The sequence below is a fragment of the Amborella trichopoda genome, chromosome 5 (genome assembly GCF_054954075.1).
Source record: "Amborella trichopoda isolate Santa Cruz 75 chromosome 5, AtrichopodaSantaCruz75HAP2 v2.0, whole genome shotgun sequence".
In the NCBI taxonomy this organism is placed as follows: domain Eukaryota; kingdom Viridiplantae; phylum Streptophyta; class Magnoliopsida; order Amborellales; family Amborellaceae; genus Amborella; species Amborella trichopoda.
In genome coordinates this window covers 45,694,044-45,716,025 of record NC_142340.1, presented here as the reverse complement: position 1 = coordinate 45,716,025, position 21,982 = coordinate 45,694,044, and the positions used below count along the sequence as shown (strand labels likewise).

Genomic DNA, 21,982 nt, shown 5'->3' with positions numbered 1-21,982 from the left:
CTTTTTTCAAAAGAGATTTTTTTAAAAAATTCTTTCATGTAACTTTCTTGAAACTTAGCTTCTCCTTTTTGGTTCTGATCCAAAAAGTGGAATAAAATTAAGAAACTTGATTTAACAAAAAATTCCATAAAAATATTTCACTAATATATTCCCTTAAAGTTTGTACTAACAAAATATTTATATAAAAAAATAACCTTCTAAAACAACCGTATATCTTAAAATAGTTGGTTAATTTAAAGGAAGAGTAACCTACCGTATATCTTAAAATAGTTGGTTAAATTAAAGGAAGAGTAACCTAAGAATCTTTTCTTTATCTTGTCCAAAGTGTCATTTACATTCTCCATCATGGATTTTGGGTGAGAGAGATACCTAACTTTTTTTGGACGTTACCCTATTTTTGCTTGGATGCCAACTGAAAAAGAAAGATCTTGAAATTCCTTTGACCAATTCACCCAAAAAAACAAAAAATTTCCTCTCACAAAAAAATATACCAAAGGTGTACTTTGATTACTACAACCCGCGGCTCCTGGATACTACAACTCCCAATAGTATAACACTTTCTGTGATTGTTAGACATGAAGTATTATGCTGTTTTAGAAGCTACAGCCACAACTTCCATGCTACAGTATGGAAGCTGCGGTTTTCAGAATTAGTAAAGAGGCCACCAACTCTTCCACCAATGAAACACCGTCTGTGTGAGTAACGCTACAAAATTGTAGCAAAAAACTCTCAAATGATATTGTTTAAGGGTAATTATCACAAGAATCCCTTTTTCCCTGAAATTCTAAAAATACCCATCTTTTAGAAAACTACATCCATACCATTTTTCTACTCTTTACTTTTCCTTTTTTAAAATGTCAATTTGCACATAGCCGAAGATCTAAACAATCAAAGTAAAATGCACCTTCAAATGGTGTCAAGAAATGTGAGATTGCAATACTAGAAATACATATGACAGCTTTAAAATATATTTGTCTTTAATTATAAAATTTAAATCTTCAAAAATAGTGTAGATCAAGCTAATCTATAAAAAATTGAAAATCTTGAAAATTGAAGGTAAAAAATGCATTACAAGATGCACTATTCCCAAAACTTGAAATTTATTTTTTCTCATATCCATGCATGTTGGTGTTGAGATGATTCATTTGAAAATATCTGAGCATCAAAACAACCTCTTTTAGTGAAATTTTTTAGGTGGATTTTAATTTGATTGTTTAAAGCGCCGACACTATATAAACTTTTTCCTTTTTACAATAACCTCCGTGTACCACGATTCTAACAAAATTGTGATAGACCCCATTCACTCTTGCTCTCTCTCACTCTAGGAAGCACCACGGTGGTGCTTTGAGTTTCTCATGCCTACTCAATGCACCACAATGGTGTTTTGACTATCACAATTCTATTAGAGTCACAATGCATCATCACAACCCTAACGGTGTTGTGATGCTTTTAGACACATACATAGACAGTGAAGCATCACGACATGTGCCGTGAGTTGGGCATCATGGCATTCATGGTGTCATGATGCTCAAAGCACCAGGCAGTGCTTTTAGAAATCCAGGAAGCACATTCATGCATTGAGAAGCATCACAACAATGTTAGTGCCATGATGATGCATCACGACACTATTAATGCCCGCTATAAAATGTGAATGTAGATCAGAAAAAAATTTGGATATTTTTGTAATTTCTGAAAAATTAAGGGTAGTTTGAAATAATTACCCTCTTAATTTGAAATTAATAATTACCCCCTTTTTTATGTTAAAAAGTGAACTTCTTAGAGATAATCAACCACTTAACTACACTACGACCTATGCTTCATAACTTCAGTACCAACTTGCAGTTCTTGTGTTTGTCCAAATATTACTGATCTCAAAATTGCTCTAATGTTCTATAAGGAGATATTGAAGTGTTCATAGCCTTTGTTCAAACACAAGCACTGCAATTGTAAGCAGTGAGATTTCAATATTTGGTCCATGGGAACTGGTTCATCATCAAGTGAAAGCTTTTTGTGCCACCATAGTTTGAAGTCCCTGCTTAATATGTTACATGGTTAAAACAATCCAAGGCTTTCATTCACATAGGCAACCTAGCAAACCAAAGATATGCTACCATATGAGAAGCTCTCTCTCTCTCTCTCTCTCTCTCTCTCTCTCTCGATCTCATGGTTATCAACTTAATTGTGATGATATTATCTCTCCAAAAGTAAAACTCCAATCTCCCTCTCAAATTGGCTTGATGCTCCTGTAAATGACAGAGAGAAAGAGAGAGAGAGAATCAATGGCCATTATAACATGAAGAGCATATATATATATATAGTCAGTGATTACACTTCTAGAAAACCATATTTAATAGATCTGTAAGACCCCAAATTTTGCACACATTCCTTTCATCCTAATAATCAATACTAAAAAAATAAAATTCAATTTTGCACTGTAGATATAGTAAAAAATGGGTGCCCTCCAACAATGAATCTCGACCATCTATTTGGTGAATTTCAAGATGTCAACCTTACAAATTCAAAATCATTTTTTTCTTTTTTGATATTGTTAATCTAAAGATACTAATGCTATCTAAAAATTTTGGAAAGAAAAAAAATCTTTCTAAGACCTAGATCTAAGCATATTATTAAGACGGCCTATATTAGTTGGGCTAAAAAAACATTTTTTAGTGTGTGTTTTCAATTTTTTTTTTTTTTTTGTGAATGTTCATTAGATTGAAAACAATGTATATTTAAAAATTGGGGTTAAACAAAGTCGTTTAACATGGTTTTTGAAGGTTGTTGCATTACATTACTACACAACCGTTACATGAAATCACTGCTCTATATATATAATCCAATTTGATTTTTTAGAGCCTCGGCTCTATTTAAACTTTTCCCTATATATATATAAACACGTAGTCGAGAGCAATGTTAATAAACATGTAGTCGTGAATGAGGATTTCACAAGTATATAGAGTTAGAGGAGAAATCCCTTCTATTGCAAGTTATGTGGAAGTCAAGACTTCAAAAGAGTATTTTCCATCTTTAGTATAAATTCATCAGGGAAAGCAGATTGCTTAAACATGGTTCTCTCCCTCATGGTCTTGGTTAACCCAGTGCAACTAGAAATCATAGCTGCCCCAGCATGTAGAGAGAGAAGCATGGCTCCACAAAAGAAATCAAAACTAAAGCACAATCTATCATGAAAGAGAACTTATCATTATCATCTGAACCTTATATCAACTATTTAGGGTCGGCATCATGCGAGAGAACATAGCGTACCACTTAATCTTCTTTTAGGCTGGCCTGACCATTATCACTCCCCCCTGCAACCGATTGACTAATGCTAGCCTTTGCTTGTGATACAAATGTTAGATCCGGTTGGTGTGTGCTATTTGAAGGCTCTTTCAGTGCCATGAAGATGTAATACCCAATGATCAAATTCACTGATATGACAGCAAGAAACCCACTCAGTAATGTTTGAGAAGAAGGGGACAACTGATTTACACCTGGTAGACAGAAAATCATGATCACCATAAGAATCAATTTTTACCTTTTTTTCTTAAGATACACAAACAGACATCTGTGTGTGTGTGTGTGCGCATGCGTGTGTGTGAGACTATGTATATGCAAGTGTCTTTATAGCAGAACTTTTGCAATGAATATTGCTTTGCCATCACAGAGTTGTGTACAGAATTTTGGCCTATTTGAGATTGGAAACAGAATAGTTCAGTGCATTTCATTTTCCGCCTGATTTTTTTAATGCAATGAAAGATATAACAAGGTACTCAAAGATGCTTGCAACTATTATTCAAGAACCAAGTCTTCGGCCATTCTGATCACGTTTGGTTGACTTGCAACTTCCTTGATGGCAGAGCTGAGTCGATGGATATGATTTCGGAGGTTAGTCTGAGACCTTGGATTAATACTTGGACGGTCTTGTCTGAAGACATGACATGCATCCCTTCCTTTTTCTCCCCTTCAATACAAAAGGAAAATCGAAACTTATTTAAAAAATTACAAAGAAGAGAGGGCACTCTGGGGGGCATTAAAAGCCTTGAAGTAGGTCAAACTTACCTCTATCCACACTTGTACAAGATAAATACTAAATCAGTATTGTTGTGTTTTGGTTTTAAGGATCTCTCCCAAGTCATTGATGAATAAGTAAGTAATGCAATTTGGTAAAAATTATAAAGCCTTAAGCGAGAGAGTCCCATAAATCATATCACAAGTCAAAATACGACTGAATCTCCTATAAAAAGAGAATTACGTTTCAAAAATGTAACGGGGAGGGGGGGGGGAAAAATTCAATGTAATGCAAAAGGATGAAATCCATGCACACAAGCGAGAGAGTCCCGTAAATCATCACAAGTCAAAACACGTCTGAATCTCCTATAAAAAGAGAACTACGTTTCAAAAATGTAATGGGAAAGGAAAAAAAAATTTCAATGTAATGCAAATGGAAGATGTCAATGAACAACTAAGTATCATTATCATTTCTATATATTGGGAAACAAGTTCAGGAATTCTACATTCTATACAAATAACTATGATCTGATATTGATAACTCTATGGTGGCAAGTCCAAATCGTTTGTCTTGTCTTTTTGACAGATCCAAATTATTTGTCACGTTACATGGAGATTGGAGTAGTTTTTAGAACCATTCTCCACTGAATTATAGTGTATTCTTTTAGTTGGAGTTTAGAATACCTTGCCTTTCGTTTTACAGATCACTAAGTTTGGAACTTATTTCCTATACTATATTCTTCAAAAAGCAAGTCTGCTCCATCACGTCAACTGTGATATTTCTCCACCCAAATTACGTACTTGTGGCCTTTCAACCAATAAAACATACCTCATAAAATTGTAACATTTTGGAAAAAAGAAAGATGTTTCATTCTTGAAGGCAACAATGAATGCTCAACAAGGCACAACATATCATAAAAAGTAAACTCACAAATACAAAAAAAAAGAGAAAGCTTAATGCAAATAATAATTCTTCAGGCAAATGATCAAAGCCATTAAAGAGTGAGGAAAGTATACTACAATATATAGTCCAATAAACTTTGAACAGCCAGAGTCCATTGGGCCATCGTTGTCCACTGGTGATGGAGAGAGATTGCAACCCACTGGAACAAAATAGTACCCAAATGATTAGTCCCCTCTCTCTCTATCATGACCATGTCAATGGACAACGATGATGCAAATGGTTTATCCATAGTGCAGTAGGTTATAGTATATTTTTCTATTAACAATACTTTTAAGTAACATTCACATCCAAATTCGAAGAGAGGATCTACCTCATATAACCTATAAACAAGCAAAATATCTTTTTGCTATATAGGACAGGCATGAACTTGGATGAAGTTTAACTAACCTGGAAGAATATGATGGTTACAACCATATAATATTGCCAATGGAGCAATCCACATTGCCATGGATGTAAGGAAAAACTTTATTATCACATCCAACATTTCTACAATCTGCACATCAATAATAAAAATTAGCTCAAGCACAACACCTGTTGCATGATGGATTCATGGCCAGTCGTCAAAGACACCTATTAAAAGGATTTCCCCACATTGGGTATTTTTTGTGTAAAGGTTAGATAAGTGGGGTGGGGGGGGTGGAGAGAGATGGGTGTATGGGTCCAAGGGGTTGAAAGAAGCCAGAGAGATTGAGAGAGCATTGGGCTTGTTATATCTTGTAGAGGGAAAAGGCTGCACTTGTCATCCAAAAAAAATTCAAGTCCGACTTGAACTCTTTTGGGTGGGTTTTTTTTTGCGTGGATGTGAAAGTTTTTTTATCTTTCATTCCAAAAAGCTTGTGGTTGTCCAAACTACGCAGAGTGCTTTTGGCAGGATTTTTAGATAACGATCCAAAAATCTTCTAGTTTTGGGTTGTTTCATACTAGCACTCAGTATCCCATAAGAACAACACTAATGGAATAGATAATTAACAGGCCTCCCATTGCGCGGTTCCTTCACACTGACTAAAGGATCAAACGGATGCCACTATGAGTAGCACATTATATTTGGACTGTGAGCGTGAGAATTGATCCTGAAGACTTTGCTGGAGAAATTGATCAAATCATTGGCCTTTACTAACCCAAAAGAAAGGAAACTCCCTTCATTTGACACAAAACTAGGTAGGTGGGGCCAGAGCCTTCTCGGATTAGAACTATGGTGGAAGATTTTGGGAAAATAATTGAAATAATGGTTAGTTCTCTTTCTTTGCTCTCCCCAAAAGATCAACGAAGGAAAAGGTGTCTAAAGTATGCGCCATTGCTCAAAGATGGGCGAGGCGGACATGAATGAAGTAGTTAAAGCAAGCACTTTTTGAGAAAGCCTATGACCCAATAAGAATAAGTACTCATGAATCCCTTAAGCAAATTTACAGTAAATATTCCACCAACTCTTATGCCACCTACACACAACATGAATATTTGGAAACAGGAAGCCCTATGCTGGAGACACTCCATAGTTTATGCCAATAATAGTTTACACATCAAACAATCCAGAGGAAATCTTGTTATGGTATCCTTGGCTTCTCTATTAGCAACACAAGTATATAAAAATGTGACATGAGTTACACTGGTGGTTTTGCCATAAAGAGTGTGATTGCACCTCTAACCTTACTGCATTATTACAAAAGCCATAAAACCAAGAGCTTTGTAATCTTATTACTGCAACAGCACCCATTATTTAAAAGGTGTGGTTTGTATAGAGCCGAGGCTCTAAACAATCAAATTTGAGCCCATCTTCAAATAGTGTCGAAAAATATAGTTTTAATGCCACAAAGTTTTGTGATAGCCTTAAATTATATTTTCATCGTTAGTTATAAAATTTAAAGCTTCAAAAATAGTGTAGATCGATCAGATCTATGAAAACTTGAAATCTTAAAAATTGACGGTCGAAAAATGCGTTGCAAGATGCCCTATTTCCATAACTTGAAATTCATTTTTTTCTTATTTCCATTGATCTTGATGTCGCGATGATCAATTTGATGATATTCGGGCATCAAAACAACCTATCTAATGAATGTTTTGAAGTAGGCTCTAATTTGATTGTTTAGAGCCTAGCCTCTATATAAACTTTTCCCTTATTTAAAACTTCGAAAATAGATGCATAAACAATGCTACTATTTTGTGGTGAGACCAACAGCCATTACCACTATTATTGAACCTTGCCTAACTCTGTCATATGATTGATGACCTTATAGAGAGGCTGACCTTCTAGAGAGGCCTTCTCTTTGCAATTGCATCACACCATGCCATGCCAAAAACCAGGTATGAATATATACTTGGGCAAATTTAGTGGTTGGAGGGGTTTCCTTGCAACCTTCATTTGGTAGATAGAAGACAATGATATTTTTCACATATAGAGCAATAAGAGTTGAAAGAGACAATAGCTAAGAAGCGAATAGCGAGGGAGGTGTGAGAGTGTATTCCAACAAAGCAGAAATAGGATAATTGATTTAATAATCTATAGACACACCTAAATCGGCCTATTGATTCTACAAGAAGAACAGTATTTGTTCCCTAAAATATTCTGGATAGACAAGATATTTTTTCCAGGAAAACTTCTTATCATCTCCTCCTTCTTTGTGTAATCTCCTCTGAATTTCTCATTTTACTTTGGCTCTCGGAAACTTCTTCTGCTCTCTTATCCACTTTATGGAATTGCTCCTTCTTCTAAATTAGTACAAGAGAGAGAGAGGTGGGTCTCTTCTTAACTCATGCTTCTGTTTTGGCAAGGTTGAGCAATAGAGGGGAGAGACCCATCTCTCTTTCTCTCTTCTTGATTGATCCATGCCTCTCTTCTTCAAGGAAAATACATGTGCGTAGACAACCAAAGTTCCTTTTGTACCTCACTCTCACTCAATCATGGCCAGCTAATTATATAAGACGAAGAACCAAGCAGAAGAGGTTTCCGATACCAAGGACTCTGTCATTTGAAAAGATGAAACCGAAGTAAATTGGAAAAGGATAGAAGGTTACACAAAGTAATAGAGAGACTACAGAAAGGATCTCAAGACCAAAAGCACTTATCTATCTTTGAGGATATTATGAAATAAATCTTATCCACACCTCCTGTAGAACCAATATGCCGATTTATATGTGCATGTAAATCATGAAATCAATTACTCTTCCTCTTTCTTACTTTGCTTGCATTGATTCTTGCACACCTCCTAACCATTCATTCCCTTGGCGATTATTTCCTCCAGTCTTACTCATCCTACAGATCAAAAGCGTTGTTTTATTTCTCTATCTAAATTTCAGAATGCAGGGAAAGCTCACTGACCAATACATTTACCCTAGCACATGATTCGGACCTAGCTTATAGGCATTGTCTGGTATGCCCACTTTACGGCTTAAAACTAGCATGTAGCGTCTATATTCTCAACACAAACAGGAAATGCATGATATGACATGGTGGTATTGTTTGCAAAACTGAAGGCAGGAGATCTTCCTACATTAAGGACTTAATATTTTGCAAAAGAATGAATCGATAATCCTATGTATGATGAAATAGGTGTTTTATGTTGTTAGGTTAAAGACCGAATTTTTTCAAAGTATCACCTTGCACTCCTAAATATTAAAAGTTTCCATTTTTATGTTACTAAAAGTCTCTAAAATTCAGTTGTTCTATGCCTCTTATCCCCATCCATATGGTGTGCAGCAAAGAATGTGGGATCATCGAGTCAAAATATTAGGAAGCAACATGCAATTTTTCATGTAGCTTAGCTTAAAATTTTTTTAGCATAATTCTAATTCTACAATTGCATATTTTTTGAATAGTTTCTCTAAATCATCAGCATGGAAAAACAAACTAATTTTACATCACTTTGATTACGTTGTTTACTTATGCTAAAAACAGTAAAAAGAAAACAAGATATCGAGTACTAAATCATAGAAATCCAGATACACATACAAATATGTCAAGTAAAAACTCTATTCATTTCATATTGAATTCCTGGAGCATGCAAAGAATAAAAGAAATGGTTACCCAAATATTTTGGTGCATAAAAACAATGAGAGGTAGGCTGCACAAGCATCAGACTAAAACAAATAGAATTAATTTTCATTAAGAACCAATAGCAAACAATTTCGAATATGAACCCCCAAAAAAAAAAAAAAAATATCTATCAATTCTCACCAGAAGAATATAATATGAAACGATTAAATAACAAAGTTTTATTAATCTATGAACAAAAATTCAATAAAACATCATATTTTCTCAATAGTGAGATAAAATTTAGGATGCAATATTCTAAGAGAACATGGATAACAACTTTCAAAGAAAAACATGAACAAGGGAATGAAAAATGAGTTATATTCACTGCTCTTGAAAAATGAGCTTCAAACAAATCAAGGAGAGTAACTTGGCAAGCACTTGACAATCAACTTGAATGTGATGCATATTTTTTAAGTCCACATAGTCCATGTAATTGCATATAATCAAACATACTGAGAATAGAAGATTGAAGATTTCCTTTCATTCTTTCATCACAACAAAGAAAAATATCATTTCCTTCTTTTTGTGGAATTCACAACCGATAATATGAGCAGGTCACAAAATTTAGTAATAGTGCTTTGAACTGCATAATAATAACATGCATCAACCGAGTTTGCAGTTTGAACAAATAGATGATCCTATTAAGGTGAGAAAGCTATTAGGCCAAAGGCCTTTTGAATACAGGAGATCTATGCAACGAAGCGTGAGGTAAGATGGCAAAACAGATAGGGAAGAAAAGTAACAATAACCAGGGGCACGACTTCTCATTTACAATAACCATTCCTTGACTACATTTACCAGGAATTTGAGCTCGTCCATGAATGTTAGCAGTGATTCGACATTTTTCTTTTTTGAAAACAACAGTGATTCAGCATCAATACGAGGGAGACTACAGTCCAATGGACTCTGGAGAACCATGGTCCATTACTGTCGAATGTATGACGAATGGTAACAGAGAAAAAGAGTCAATTCTTAAAATAAAAAAATAAAAAAAGAGAGACAGAGAGTGGGACTAGGGATCAAAAAAATTGGGATGGGATGAAAATATTTAGACTAAAAAATTAGGACAAAAAAAAAATCTAGATGAAACAATGCTGTATATTGGGGATCTAAAAATTAGGATTGAAAATTTTGGGAGAGAATGAAGGAATCGGGATGAAATTTAATAACAAGGCTTTATAAAAAATCTGAAAATGTAAATCAGGGTTCACAGAGTAAGGATAAATAGGGTTTCTGAAAATTTAGGGCTTCAAAGTTTCATACATTAGGGCTCTAAATTAGGGTTCACAGAGTAAGGATAAAAAAAATGTAAATCAGGGCTTCTAATGCATAAATCCGTCAGTGCTTTAGAGCCTTCCATACCTCTGTGCACTACTCTGTAGTTCCAAGTGAAGAACAGCTGAGAGAGAGAGATCCGATAGGGTTTCAGAGTGCTCACAAATCCGTCAATGCTTCTAAGCTGCTTCTGTGAGGCCTTCTGAGCCTCTGTGAGGGCCATAGAGTGATGCAAGTTTACCCTGGTTTTTTATTTTTAAATCTTTTTTACTAAATTACCCCTACTTCAGAATTTCAAGGTCCAATTTTTAAATTTATTATTGTGACTTATTTTGGACATTTGAAATCCTTTTGAACTTAAAAACCTTTCTTTTTCTTTTTTTTTTAGTGTAGTTTGTATACGCTTACGCCCTAACGCACCTTCAAATAATATCGAAACATGTTGTTTTAACATCAGAAACCCATTCCTTCCATTTTTATTATACAATTTAAAAATTCAAAAATAGTACAAATCAAGCATTGTTGTTTCAACATCAGAAACCCATGCTTTCCATTTTTATTATACAATTTAAAAATTCAAAAATAGTACAAATCAAGCATATATATATATAGAGAAAAAAAAAAAAAGGGATTAGCCAACAAGTTCATATGAACATATAAGTCCAACGGCTCAGATTGAATTTAGGCCGATCTGACGATCACAGATGTCCGGTAGTGCTTTAATTTTATTTATTTTTTCTGTAGATCCAAATCAGTTGAAATTTTAGGTATGTATTCTTTTCATCAAGGCGCACCTAATAAAAATATAAAAAACATTTTTAGCAACAAATAACCAAAATACCCCTGAAACATTTTAGGGGTATTTTGGTCAATTTATTTTATGTAAAATATTTTTTTGATATTTTTTAAAGATTCACCTATTTTTTATAAACACACATCTAAAATTTCAAGTGATTTGAAATTGTAAAAAAAAAATTAAAATTCAAATACTATCGGACATCCGTGATCGTCAGATCGACCCAGATTCAATCTGGGACGTTGGACTCATATGTTCATATGAGCTAGTGGGCTAATATCATCTTTTCCTATATATATATATATATATATATATATATATATATATATTACCGTAGACCCAGATTCATTAAGAGACGTTGGACTCATATGTTCATATGAGCTAGTAGGCTAATTTCATTTTTTCTTATCTATATATATATATATATATATATATATAATGATCCTATAGGACTTCTCCCACCTGTGTGTAGAACCCTAAAGGATCACCATTAAATTTGACACGTATCTCTAAAAAAAGTCAATTCCTACACCCATGTGATAACTTTTTTAGGAATTCATGCCAAATTTATTGGCGATCATTTGGAGTCCTATACACATGGATGAAAGAGGGTCCTATAAGATCATTACCCTATATATGTATAGAAAAACACTACACAACGTCTATAGGCAAAAATGAACAGTGATTTCGCCTACCCCCATCACCGTCCAAAATTCATCGCGCAGTCACGATTATCCAGTAGTGTTTTATTTCTCATTTTTTTTCTTATAAATCGAAATGACTTGAAATTTGGAGCGTGTATTCATCAAAAATAGGGGAATCTTTAAAAAATATAACAAAAAATATTTTACATTAAAAAAAATTGACCAAAATACCCCCAAAACTTTTCGGGGGTATTTTGGTCAAAAAACATTTGTCCATAATTTTTTTATATTTTTATTAGATGCGCCTCAGTAAGATGTACATACCTTCTAAATTTCAGGTCATTCTGATTTATAGAAAAAAATATAAAATAAAACACTACCCGACAATCGTGACTGTGCGATGAAACTTGGACGGTGATGAAGATATGCGAAATCACTATTCATTTTCGCCTATAGGCATTAGGAAGATTTTTCCATATATATATATATATATATATATATTTAAACTGGGTAATCTTGAAAATTGACTATGTAGATAATACATTAGAAGATGCACAATTTCTAAAACTTTGAAATCTATTTTTTTTCATGTCCATGGGTTTTTTTAGCTTTGAAACAATCTCTTCTAGTGAATTTTTGGGGCACATCTTAATTTGATTGTTTGGGCCCTCACCCTTATATAAACTTTTCCTTCTTTTTTTTTTATAAGATCAAATGATCTTGAGGTTTTTATGCATCAAAACCACCTTTTATGGTGGGTTTTCGAGGTGCACCTTACTTCTAGATTGAAACCTACACATGGTTAAAGAGGCAAATATATGTAACCTTAATCTCAAATATGAAATCTTATAAACATGAAGAACTAACTCACCATCTGCATTCTTGAGATATGAACCACATGAGAAGACTGTGCCTCATGGCCAAATAAAAGTGATTGTAAAAGCAAACTTGTTTGATGTAGTCCATGCTTGTAATAGGGTAGGAGAAATAGATCTCATCAGAGAGTAAATTTAGAGAGAGAGAGAGTCCCCTTTTACAAACACTAAACTTTGGGAGAGAGATAGAGGTTGCAGATGATGGAGTGTGCATGAACACTGCACATCTCCTTCTATAACCTTAAAATGTATAGAACCTTAAAATGTCAAAAAATTTAATGCAAGTCGTAAATGTTTTCCGGTGTGTATTAACACAAAAAGGGATCCAATGAAGCACTCGAATTAAAATGGGAAAACCGTATCAAAAAAATATAGCATTGCTACCAAATTTATCGACCGCTACGTTGGCCCGTGCCTAAAATCATAAATGTTTTTTGGTGTGGATTAACATATAAATGTAATGTTGGGTTTATGTGGCCTTTAAAGGCTTTATGAAATATTTTCATTATAGTGAAACATAAACTCCATGGGAGTGTGGTCTCTCGATGACCATACTAAGTAAATGATGTTTGCTTATACCGGACTGTGTTTATCGATCTAGGTCAGACGGTTGGAAACCCAAAGTACCTGGGCATAAAGAATTAACCGAGGAGGGCTTTGGGTTAGCCCTTGATGAGGTCGAGCTTATGCTTAGATGAGAGAGCCAAGGGATTGTGTAACCCTTGTGTGTGATGGTAGGGCCTGCTGAGATGGGGGCCAAAAACCTCATCCATGTTCCATCACCTTCTACAAGTCACCTTAATCAACGGTCTAGATTCAATCTAATGAAAGAGGCAAACTATGGGAAAACTCTAAAAAAACCTAAACCTAAATTTACATTATAAATAGGGGTGCTCTCTCTGTCTCATAACATCTCTCTCTTAGAGGGGCACGCCGTACTCTCTCTCCTCTAATTTTTGCTCTCCAAGTTTTAGGTGGTACTCTCTCTCCTCTCTAGACCTAAGTTAATTTTGATAGTTAATTTTGGGGGTTAAAGTTTTAGTATAGATTTTAAGGGGTGGTTACCTAGTTTGGCCGAAATCAACTAACCTAAGTTAATTTTCGTGGTTAATTTTGGAGGTTAAAGTTTTAGTAGAGATTTTAAGGGGTGGTTACCTAGTTTGGCCGAAATCAGCTATCTCGGTTCGAGATTGAAGCTAGTTCTTTTATTTTATATTCTCAAGTAAAATATTAGGTTGTATGAATGACATCAAGTAGTTGAGATTTATTTTATTGATGTGTTATTTATTTTGGAATTTCTATTATTTGTAATAAGACCATTTGTGAGTGATCTTGTTGCCAAAATTATAAAGAATTATTATTATTAAAAAAAAAATTTGTGTTTTTCCGGCAAAAAATCACATAGGTATTTTTTTCAATCCAATGATACATCCAATGTAAAATAGACAAATTAAGTCATGCCGTACCTAAAATGGCTCAGTTTATATAAGGTGACAACCTTACTTGTCGATTGTTATCTCTTATCCAGGTCTTATCCATGGCTATATATATCGATATCGGGACGGTGCAGGCTCCCTAGTCAAAATCACATGATGTAGGCCAATTTCTGATGTCTAGGTGATGTCTCATGGACATATATATTTGAGGTCAAAGTTTAGTTATTACATTTGAAAAAGAAATGGAGCTTTTAACTTTCTGTTTTTTATAATGTCAGTTAACCATTATAGATATGTTATTATTGTACATGAATTGAAACAGATCATGTCAAAACATATAACCTCTCTAATGAGGTGAAGTCCTGTCCATTGCATCATTCCCTACGTATAAAACCCCTAGGCTCTCAAATATCATAACAAATGGAAAATTTAACAACAAAAAAAGCCCAAATAAATTTTGAGATGGAAAATTATATTTATACGATATTCTAAAAATCCATGAAGAAAACAAATAATGTATTTAAAATTGCCTAACATCGCTGGTCTATAATTCTACCCTTAATGGATGTCTAGATCTATTTGTGCCAATACCATAGTTGAAATAGATTTCCTTACAAATCAATGAGAATCAGAAACAATAAGAAAATACCAAAACCATAGAAAGAAAAGTCTCAAAAGGGATTTAAAGACCTAGAAAGAAAAAAACTAAGCAAGAATAAAAACAAAAGCTAGAGAAGCAAAACATAGAAAATAGAGAATTTTTTTTAAAAAATAAGTAAAAATAATCTAGAGAAGAGTAGCTTATGTTATACCTCAAATATTGGAGGCTACCGGAAATTAGTACAAACTTAAAAAATTTTAACCTTTGACCGCCCTCACCCAAACTTATATGTCTACCACTAAGCTGAAGCTGAAGCCTTCTCTTCATACATTAGCACACCTGCATCAACTTATATGTTTTACAATATTGGCTCCTTTTTTAGAGGGTTCTACAAATTTGAACCTTTGATCACCCTCCACCTTTCGGTCGCTGAAACCTTACTTGTCGACTGTTATCTCTTGTCCAGGTCTTTTTTAAGTGGGTCTACTGTGGCATCATTAAGTTGGTTATTTCTAAAAACATGATCTACGGTGAACCCAATGTTGCTAAAAACTCACTCTGCAGTTGAATCTGGTGTTGCTAATAACCCTTTTTGTGGTTGCACCCTGTGATGTTGCAGTTCCGGGCCGCTAATGATAACTATTACTGCTAAAAACCAACACTCAGCAAGTCGGACATTTAGGACCAGGTGGTCACTTTTCAAAATTGTCCATGATTCTTTCATAACTTTCTAACTGAAGGTCGAATTCACTGGCTTCAACAATTAGAAAGCTTATCATATCTCTGAACTAATTTTCCTTATTATGGACTTCCAATTCTCAGTCAGTTGTAGGCTAATACGTTATAAATCGGCAAATTCTACTTGTTTCTAGAGTCTTTGAGCTTTCACTAGCTATTAAATCAAGTTTTTAGCTTAGCTCTCGATTCCCCCCAAGGTCTTGAATTAGGGTTAATCCCTACCTGAGGATAAGTGCTATGTTTGAAAGCTCAAGCTTAACCTTCAACTTCCCCCAAGTTACCAACTAAAGATTAAACCTTTCGGTCGAGGTTAAGTCTTACATTCTAAGCTAGACTTTTTTATTCCCTCAAGCTTCGGTTACCCTTGGAATGAGATTAAGCTTTCCAACTTAAGTTTTACTCTTGGGTTATTCTAAATTATCTACAAGAACCATTTCAATCCTGATATCACTTGTGCTTTTGCAATACTGTTTAGTCTGCTTTCTCGTACATGGTATTTCTTTTGAGAGTTCGACCTTCTGCTCTAGTCCATTCGTTAGCGGCCTCTGCCATGGATTTTGCTTTGCTCTTCGCTCTTTCTCTATGGATATTTTTTAGCTTTGCCATCAACCACTGTGTCTCAATGTTTCTTTTGCCAGCTTAGAATCAAGTTTTTATTTCCTTCATAGTTCTGTCAATCAAAGAACATACTAAGCCATGACTCGAAGCCATGCCACCACAAGAATAGCTTTTTGGAGCAAGAGTATGGCATTATAACTTCATGTCAAAGATCAACATGTTATTTAATCAAAGATATTTCACAACCTTGTTTTTTACGTGGGAAACTTAGCAACCGAAAGGTGGTAAATAGCTCACTACAGTTAGCGGGGCACTTGCCGTTGTAACTATTACTGCCAGAGCGGTAGTGCACTTGGTTATAATAGAAGTAGCACACTCAAATGATTGAGCCTATTATATTTCTCATGCAATCAAATGGGGGAAATATCCTGTAACACAAAAAACACGAGCCTCACTAATGAACACACTCATAGAGCTAGAGGAGAAGTGCCCTCCAGTGTAAGTCATGCATAAACCAAGACTCGAAAATAATGCTTTACATCTGAGCATGCCATTTGACATGACTTGTAAAAGTCTTGAGAGTCTTGGCTTCACCATTGCAACTAGGAAGCAAAGGTGCCCTATTTTCAGAGTCTTGGCTTCACCAATGCAACAAGAGAGCAAAGGTGCCATGGAATATAGAGAGAGAAGCATGACCTGTACAGTGCATCAAAACCAAAGCACAAGGTTTCATGGAGAGAACAGAGGAACCACTTGATCTTTTTGGAGCTAGAAGATCAAATATGGGAGGGAGCATATGTACTATACAAAACATTTATACTATAGTATAGTCAAAATATACATCATACCATATCCAACATTTATAGTATAGATGTATGTATAAGCACGTAATGTGTAGTGAAAAAATACTACATGCATGATGTTAATAGTACACTCTCTCTATATTATTCACATTTAGATGTGGGGAAGTAGTCTATAGTAGCACTCTGGTTACCTACAATTGTTAGCACCTCAACAAACAAATTCAGACCTTGACCATCATTGATAAAATCGGGTGGTCGGAGAGGTGCCAAGATACTGTAGGAAAATCAACTAAGAGCATTGATACAAACCCATAAGGTATTTTCCCTTATGAGAAATGCAAAAGATATAAAGGAAGAAATAACTATCACAGACATCAAATCTTCATGAAATAACTTAACAACCAATGATTTGCAAAGGTTAGGTTTACACTTTTTTCTTTTTGTTGCTATATAATATATCTCCTCTAAAATATGGCTTTCTTCTCTACAGTTCAGAAAAAAATTCTCGAACTTTGTGACTCACCCCCCAATATGCTGAATTTTACATCTAATATCTAAAGATAATTATGACCTCCTTATAACAAAGGTAAAAGATCTTATAGTATACAATCCTTTCTATATAAATGTGTTTGACAATATTCTTGTTTTTTAAGCAATAGTGGCAAAAGAGTTTTTCTTTCCTTCTTTTGTTGCTATTGGCAAAACCGCGCTATTGATGATATTTTGTGGAATTCCTAAAAAGGCAAATGTGAATGATGGAATACCAATTAAGGGATTTAGATCCCAGACCCAAAAGTTTTGGATGTCCAAACATAGCCTTAATACAATGTTGCAGAACTATCACTTTCAAACATGCAATATCTCCACCATTCCTTTATGCAACATAGGATGGCCTTTTATTAACTAAATTTCAGAAAAATATATTTTTACATATTTTATTGTGATTTTGTATATTATAAATTTAGGAGGATTTATTTTATATTTGTAATTTTAGAAGGAATTGTATAACAAAATTGTCAACAGCTATTACAAAATATCTCAGTATCGGTATGCTTCAAAGAAAGCAAGTTAATGGTCTATAGGACTGTAGACAAGATATTATTACAATGGGAAATCTAGATGGAAAATCAAGAATTCACATATGTTGTCATTGTCTAAGAGGCAAGAGAAAGGACCACAAACATGAACTAAACCTCAAACCCTAGTTCCCACTCTCTTAACTTTATCACCCACTTGATTGATAATAAAGAAATTGACATTTAATAACCACATGTACTTTTTTGGTCATGTGTATCATTAGCAAAGTTCATAAACTCATCTCGGCCAATAGACTCGGCCCTTGGCCGAGTTGAGTAACTTGGGCCACTGGCCCGAGTCTTGTATAGAGCAAAAAAGCCTATGAAAAATGAAAAATAAAAATAAAAATAAATTTAAATTAAACAAAGATGGGAAAAGTAAAATAAAATTAACAGCGGCCTTAAAATTCCAAATAAACTTAAAAACTTATAGAAAAATGGATATAAAAAAAGCTAATTTATAGATGGGAAGATTTAAAAAAAGAATCCAAAAAATAAAATATACAATAAAGAATGTGACAAAAAGCACTAACTAATCATTCCTAAAAATATCAAAATCATATAAAAACGTAAGACCATTCCATAGTTAAATTTTAACAGTTTTTTTTAATGATTTTAAAAAAATTTATGTACCCCAAACTATTCACACAACTTAGGGATACTCAAACTCGGGCGAGTCACATAACCACGATTATTCGTGCTTTCTCACTATTTTAAAGACACTTTTCGTAATTTGGATCTCTTGTCTTGGTCCCACTTAAAATCAAGTGGCATTCTGACGCAGTCATGCCCCTTTACGTACTTACCTAAAAACAAATTGACCCTTTACGTACTTACCCAAAAAAATGTCCCTTTACGTAACTTCTAAACAAAAATTATCTACTTTTGTCTCCAACTATAAAGACGTGAGATTCACGGAAAAAAAAGTGTCCTTTTTGACTGCTTATCGCATAATTCATGTCCATATGTGAGTGTTTGTGGTGGATAATACCTAAAGGGAAAAGTTTGTATAGAGCTTAGGCTCTAAACAATCAAATTAGATCCTACCTCAAAACTTTCATTAGAAGAGGTTGTTTTGTTGCCCAAATATCATCAAATTGATCATCTCCACATCAAGATGCATGACAATGAGAAAAAAAATGTATTTTAAGTTTCATAAGTAGTGCACCTTGTAACGCATTTTGGACTGTCAATTTTTGATATTTTCAAGTTTTCATAGATCCGTTCGATCTACACTATTTTTTAAACTTTAAATTTTACAACTAAAGATGAAGATATAATTTAAGGTTATCAAATATTAAAACTATATTTCTCGATGTTTAAAAGTGAGCTTTAGTTTGATCGTTTAGAACCTCGGCTCTATACAAACCGTACCCATACTTAAAAGAACACCAAAACTTTAGAAAGGTTAAGGACTCTGGAAGGACCAAAATGCTTTTCACTATTCTACATGCTCACCTAGGCTTTTAGCAGATATATCCAGTGTTTCAAAACGCAGATTGATGGTGTGGATCGTTCACTCATAGATTTGGACATCACTAGATTTACGATTTGAATTGGGTTTGTATTAGTTCGAATCGATGATCTAAAAAAATATTAAAAATAATTAAAATAAAATAATGAAAATGGATTTTACGGTGGTGGGGATTTACGGGGAGCTGAGAAAGCATTAGATTAACTCGTATATATATATATATATATATATATAAAGAGAAAATGATCTTATAGGACCCTCCTCCACTCATGTGTATAGGGCCCAAAAAATCACCATTAAAATTAGCACATATCTCTAGAAAAATCAAGTCCCCCACCCATGTGATAACTTTTCTAAAGTTCCGTGTCAAATTCAATGGTGATCCTTTGGAGTCCTACACACATGGATGTGGGAGGGTCCTATAGGATCATTACTCATATATAAAAAGAGGGTTTGAGGAGGTACCAACCAGGACTCACACCATCATAGAACAAATTGGCTTTTGACTGATTCCCGTTCGAAAATCAGCGATCTTGATTGAAAATCATCGGGGTTTTGATTCTAAGTTCTAACCGATGCCCAAGGCTATGTATGCTTTTCGAGGGATGCAATTGTTGCAGTCTCGGAGGCCTTACAAAATTTGGCAAGGCTATGCCTCAAAACCCCCTCGGAAAACATAGTTTCGGCACTAAGAAACCTTTGATGGCTTATAAATCTGTTTTTGTCCCAAACATCGGATTCCAAGTTCTAGTGCAAATTTGTAAAATATGAGAAGGCATCTCCAAAAAATATATAACACCGATCATCGTTAGGGCTCAAAATCTAATTTTTATGTTTTGCTTTTCTTTTTCAGATCAATTATCCTTGAGGTGAGGACGATCAATTTGAAGATTTTCTAGCATAAAAAATACATTTTTATGAGAATAGGAATGTGGTTGTATAAAACAATGGCTTACAAAATACTTTCCCTTTATGAGGGAAAATGGTGTACTATAGCAGCATTGGAGTTCAGATGCCAAACCCTTTTATTCATGTTTCAATTTGAATGGGAAATTTTAACGGTATTGTATATAATTAGGCCATTTACTTTTGATACAAGAAGCCACAATTATTTATAACCATATGATGTGAAATTTGATAGCTAGGTTGTGTCACAAAGTTCGATATTTTTTTTTTAAAAGTTGTGCATAGTCTATGAAATAAATGTAATCATCCAATTTCACATCCAACGGTCAAGATTTATTGTGACCACTTTATACTAAAAATAAATGGTCTCATTGTATACTTTTCAATTTTAAATTTAAAACGTCAAACCACCGTTGAAAAACTCAAACCTCTATGCCAAAAAGCAGTGGCTGCAAATTTCTTTCCAACTTGCATGTGGAATTTGGAGCACTTAAAACAATGCGAATCAGGGGAATCAATAAAGACTTGAAGTGGATGGTACGAAAATAATATTGCAAGATACAACATTTTTAGAGCTTAAAATCAATTTAATTTTGAAAATCCATATTCATCTAAATGGAGATGACAATTTGCATAGTTTTTGGGGCCACCATTGTTAGATTTATTATTTGGAATGAGTTTATGTTCGTTAAAGAATTGAATCAAAAGATAAAATCTAGAAAAATGGATGTCTTTTACTTTTATTGAATTTAATGGCCATGACATTTTCCAAAAAAAGAAAAGCACAATAAACTCATATTTCGCAGACTTCTACTTTTATTACTAACTTGCTATAACTAATTTCGCCATACTTCTCTCTATTGCCATTTTTCTCTCTCATGAAAACACGAATAATAATAGTAATAATAATAATAATAAATACTTATTATTAAACAAAGCCCATATGACAGTGAGTAACTCCACCTTTTTGGTTTAAATCTATCTAACATAAGAGTTATGTGAATTATTTTTTGGGAAAAATATCTCTATATCCCCTCTGTTTAGATTTTATTTCTTAATAAATCTAAAGTTTCAAAAAATATCTTCCAACCCCTTGACCACTTTAAACCTGGTTTTTAACCTAAATAAATGTGAAAAAGACATGTTCTTTTTAAACCCAATCCATTCTCTTTTCATTTATATACCCCAGATTTCCTTATTTCTCTCACTTGCTGCATGTTTCACTCTCTCTTCACATATTTATCCAAATGCTTGTCTCTCTCTTTATGTATTTATCCAAATACTTCTCTCTCTCCCCCCTCTTATTAACTTCTCACTACCTAACATCTCTCTCCTCCCGTGTTTGTCCAAACACCTATATATTTTCATGTGTTTGTCCAAACACATATATCTCTTCCTGTGTTTATCAAAACACTTTTCTCTTATAACCTCTCACTACCAAGCGTCTCTCTCCTCTCGTGTTTGTCCAAACACCCATATTTCTTCGTGTGTTTATCCAAACACTTCTTTCTCTCATAACCTCTCACTACCAAGCATCTCCACTTCTCTCTCTCATAACCTCTCACTATCAAGTATCTCTCTCCTCTTGTGTTTGTCCAAACGCTTATATCTCTTCTTATGTTTATCCAAACACCCCTCTCTCTTCCGATAACTTCTCACCACTAAACATATCCTGTGTTTATCCAAACACCTATATCTCATTCTGTTTATCCAAACACTTATCTCTCATCTCGATAACCTCTCACCACCAAATACCTTTCTCTTTCTTGTGTTTATCGAAATACAAATCTTTCTCTCTTTG

At 34.1% G+C, this 21,982-nt stretch overlaps 1 protein-coding gene across 5 annotated transcripts; it reads right to left on the bottom strand.

Moving 5' to 3' along the window:
• Positions 1-1,920: 1,920 nt before the first annotated feature.
• Positions 1,921-10,466, bottom strand: LOC18431944 (uncharacterized). Of its 5 annotated transcripts, none has more exons than XM_088868319.1 (6): positions 10,362-10,466; positions 9,798-9,926; positions 5,360-5,465; positions 5,026-5,111; positions 3,265-3,491; positions 1,921-2,243 (listed from the first exon to the last, which is right to left on the bottom strand). In XM_088868319.1, the coding sequence occupies exons 2-5, from the start codon at positions 9,915-9,917 to the stop codon at positions 3,486-3,488; spliced, it is 318 nt and encodes a 105-aa protein (XP_088724445.1). In that variant the 5' UTR covers positions 9,918-9,926; positions 10,362-10,466; the 3' UTR covers positions 1,921-2,243; positions 3,265-3,485. The 5 variants fall into 5 exon arrangements, 3 of the variants coding, with proteins under 3 accessions (XP_088724445.1, XP_088724446.1, XP_088724444.1); XM_088868320.1 differs by having other exon boundaries at positions 5,029-5,111; XR_016056509.1 differs by lacking the exon at positions 9,798-9,926 and having other exon boundaries at positions 3,265-3,428; positions 5,029-5,111.
• Positions 10,467-21,982: the final 11,516 nt, after the last annotated feature.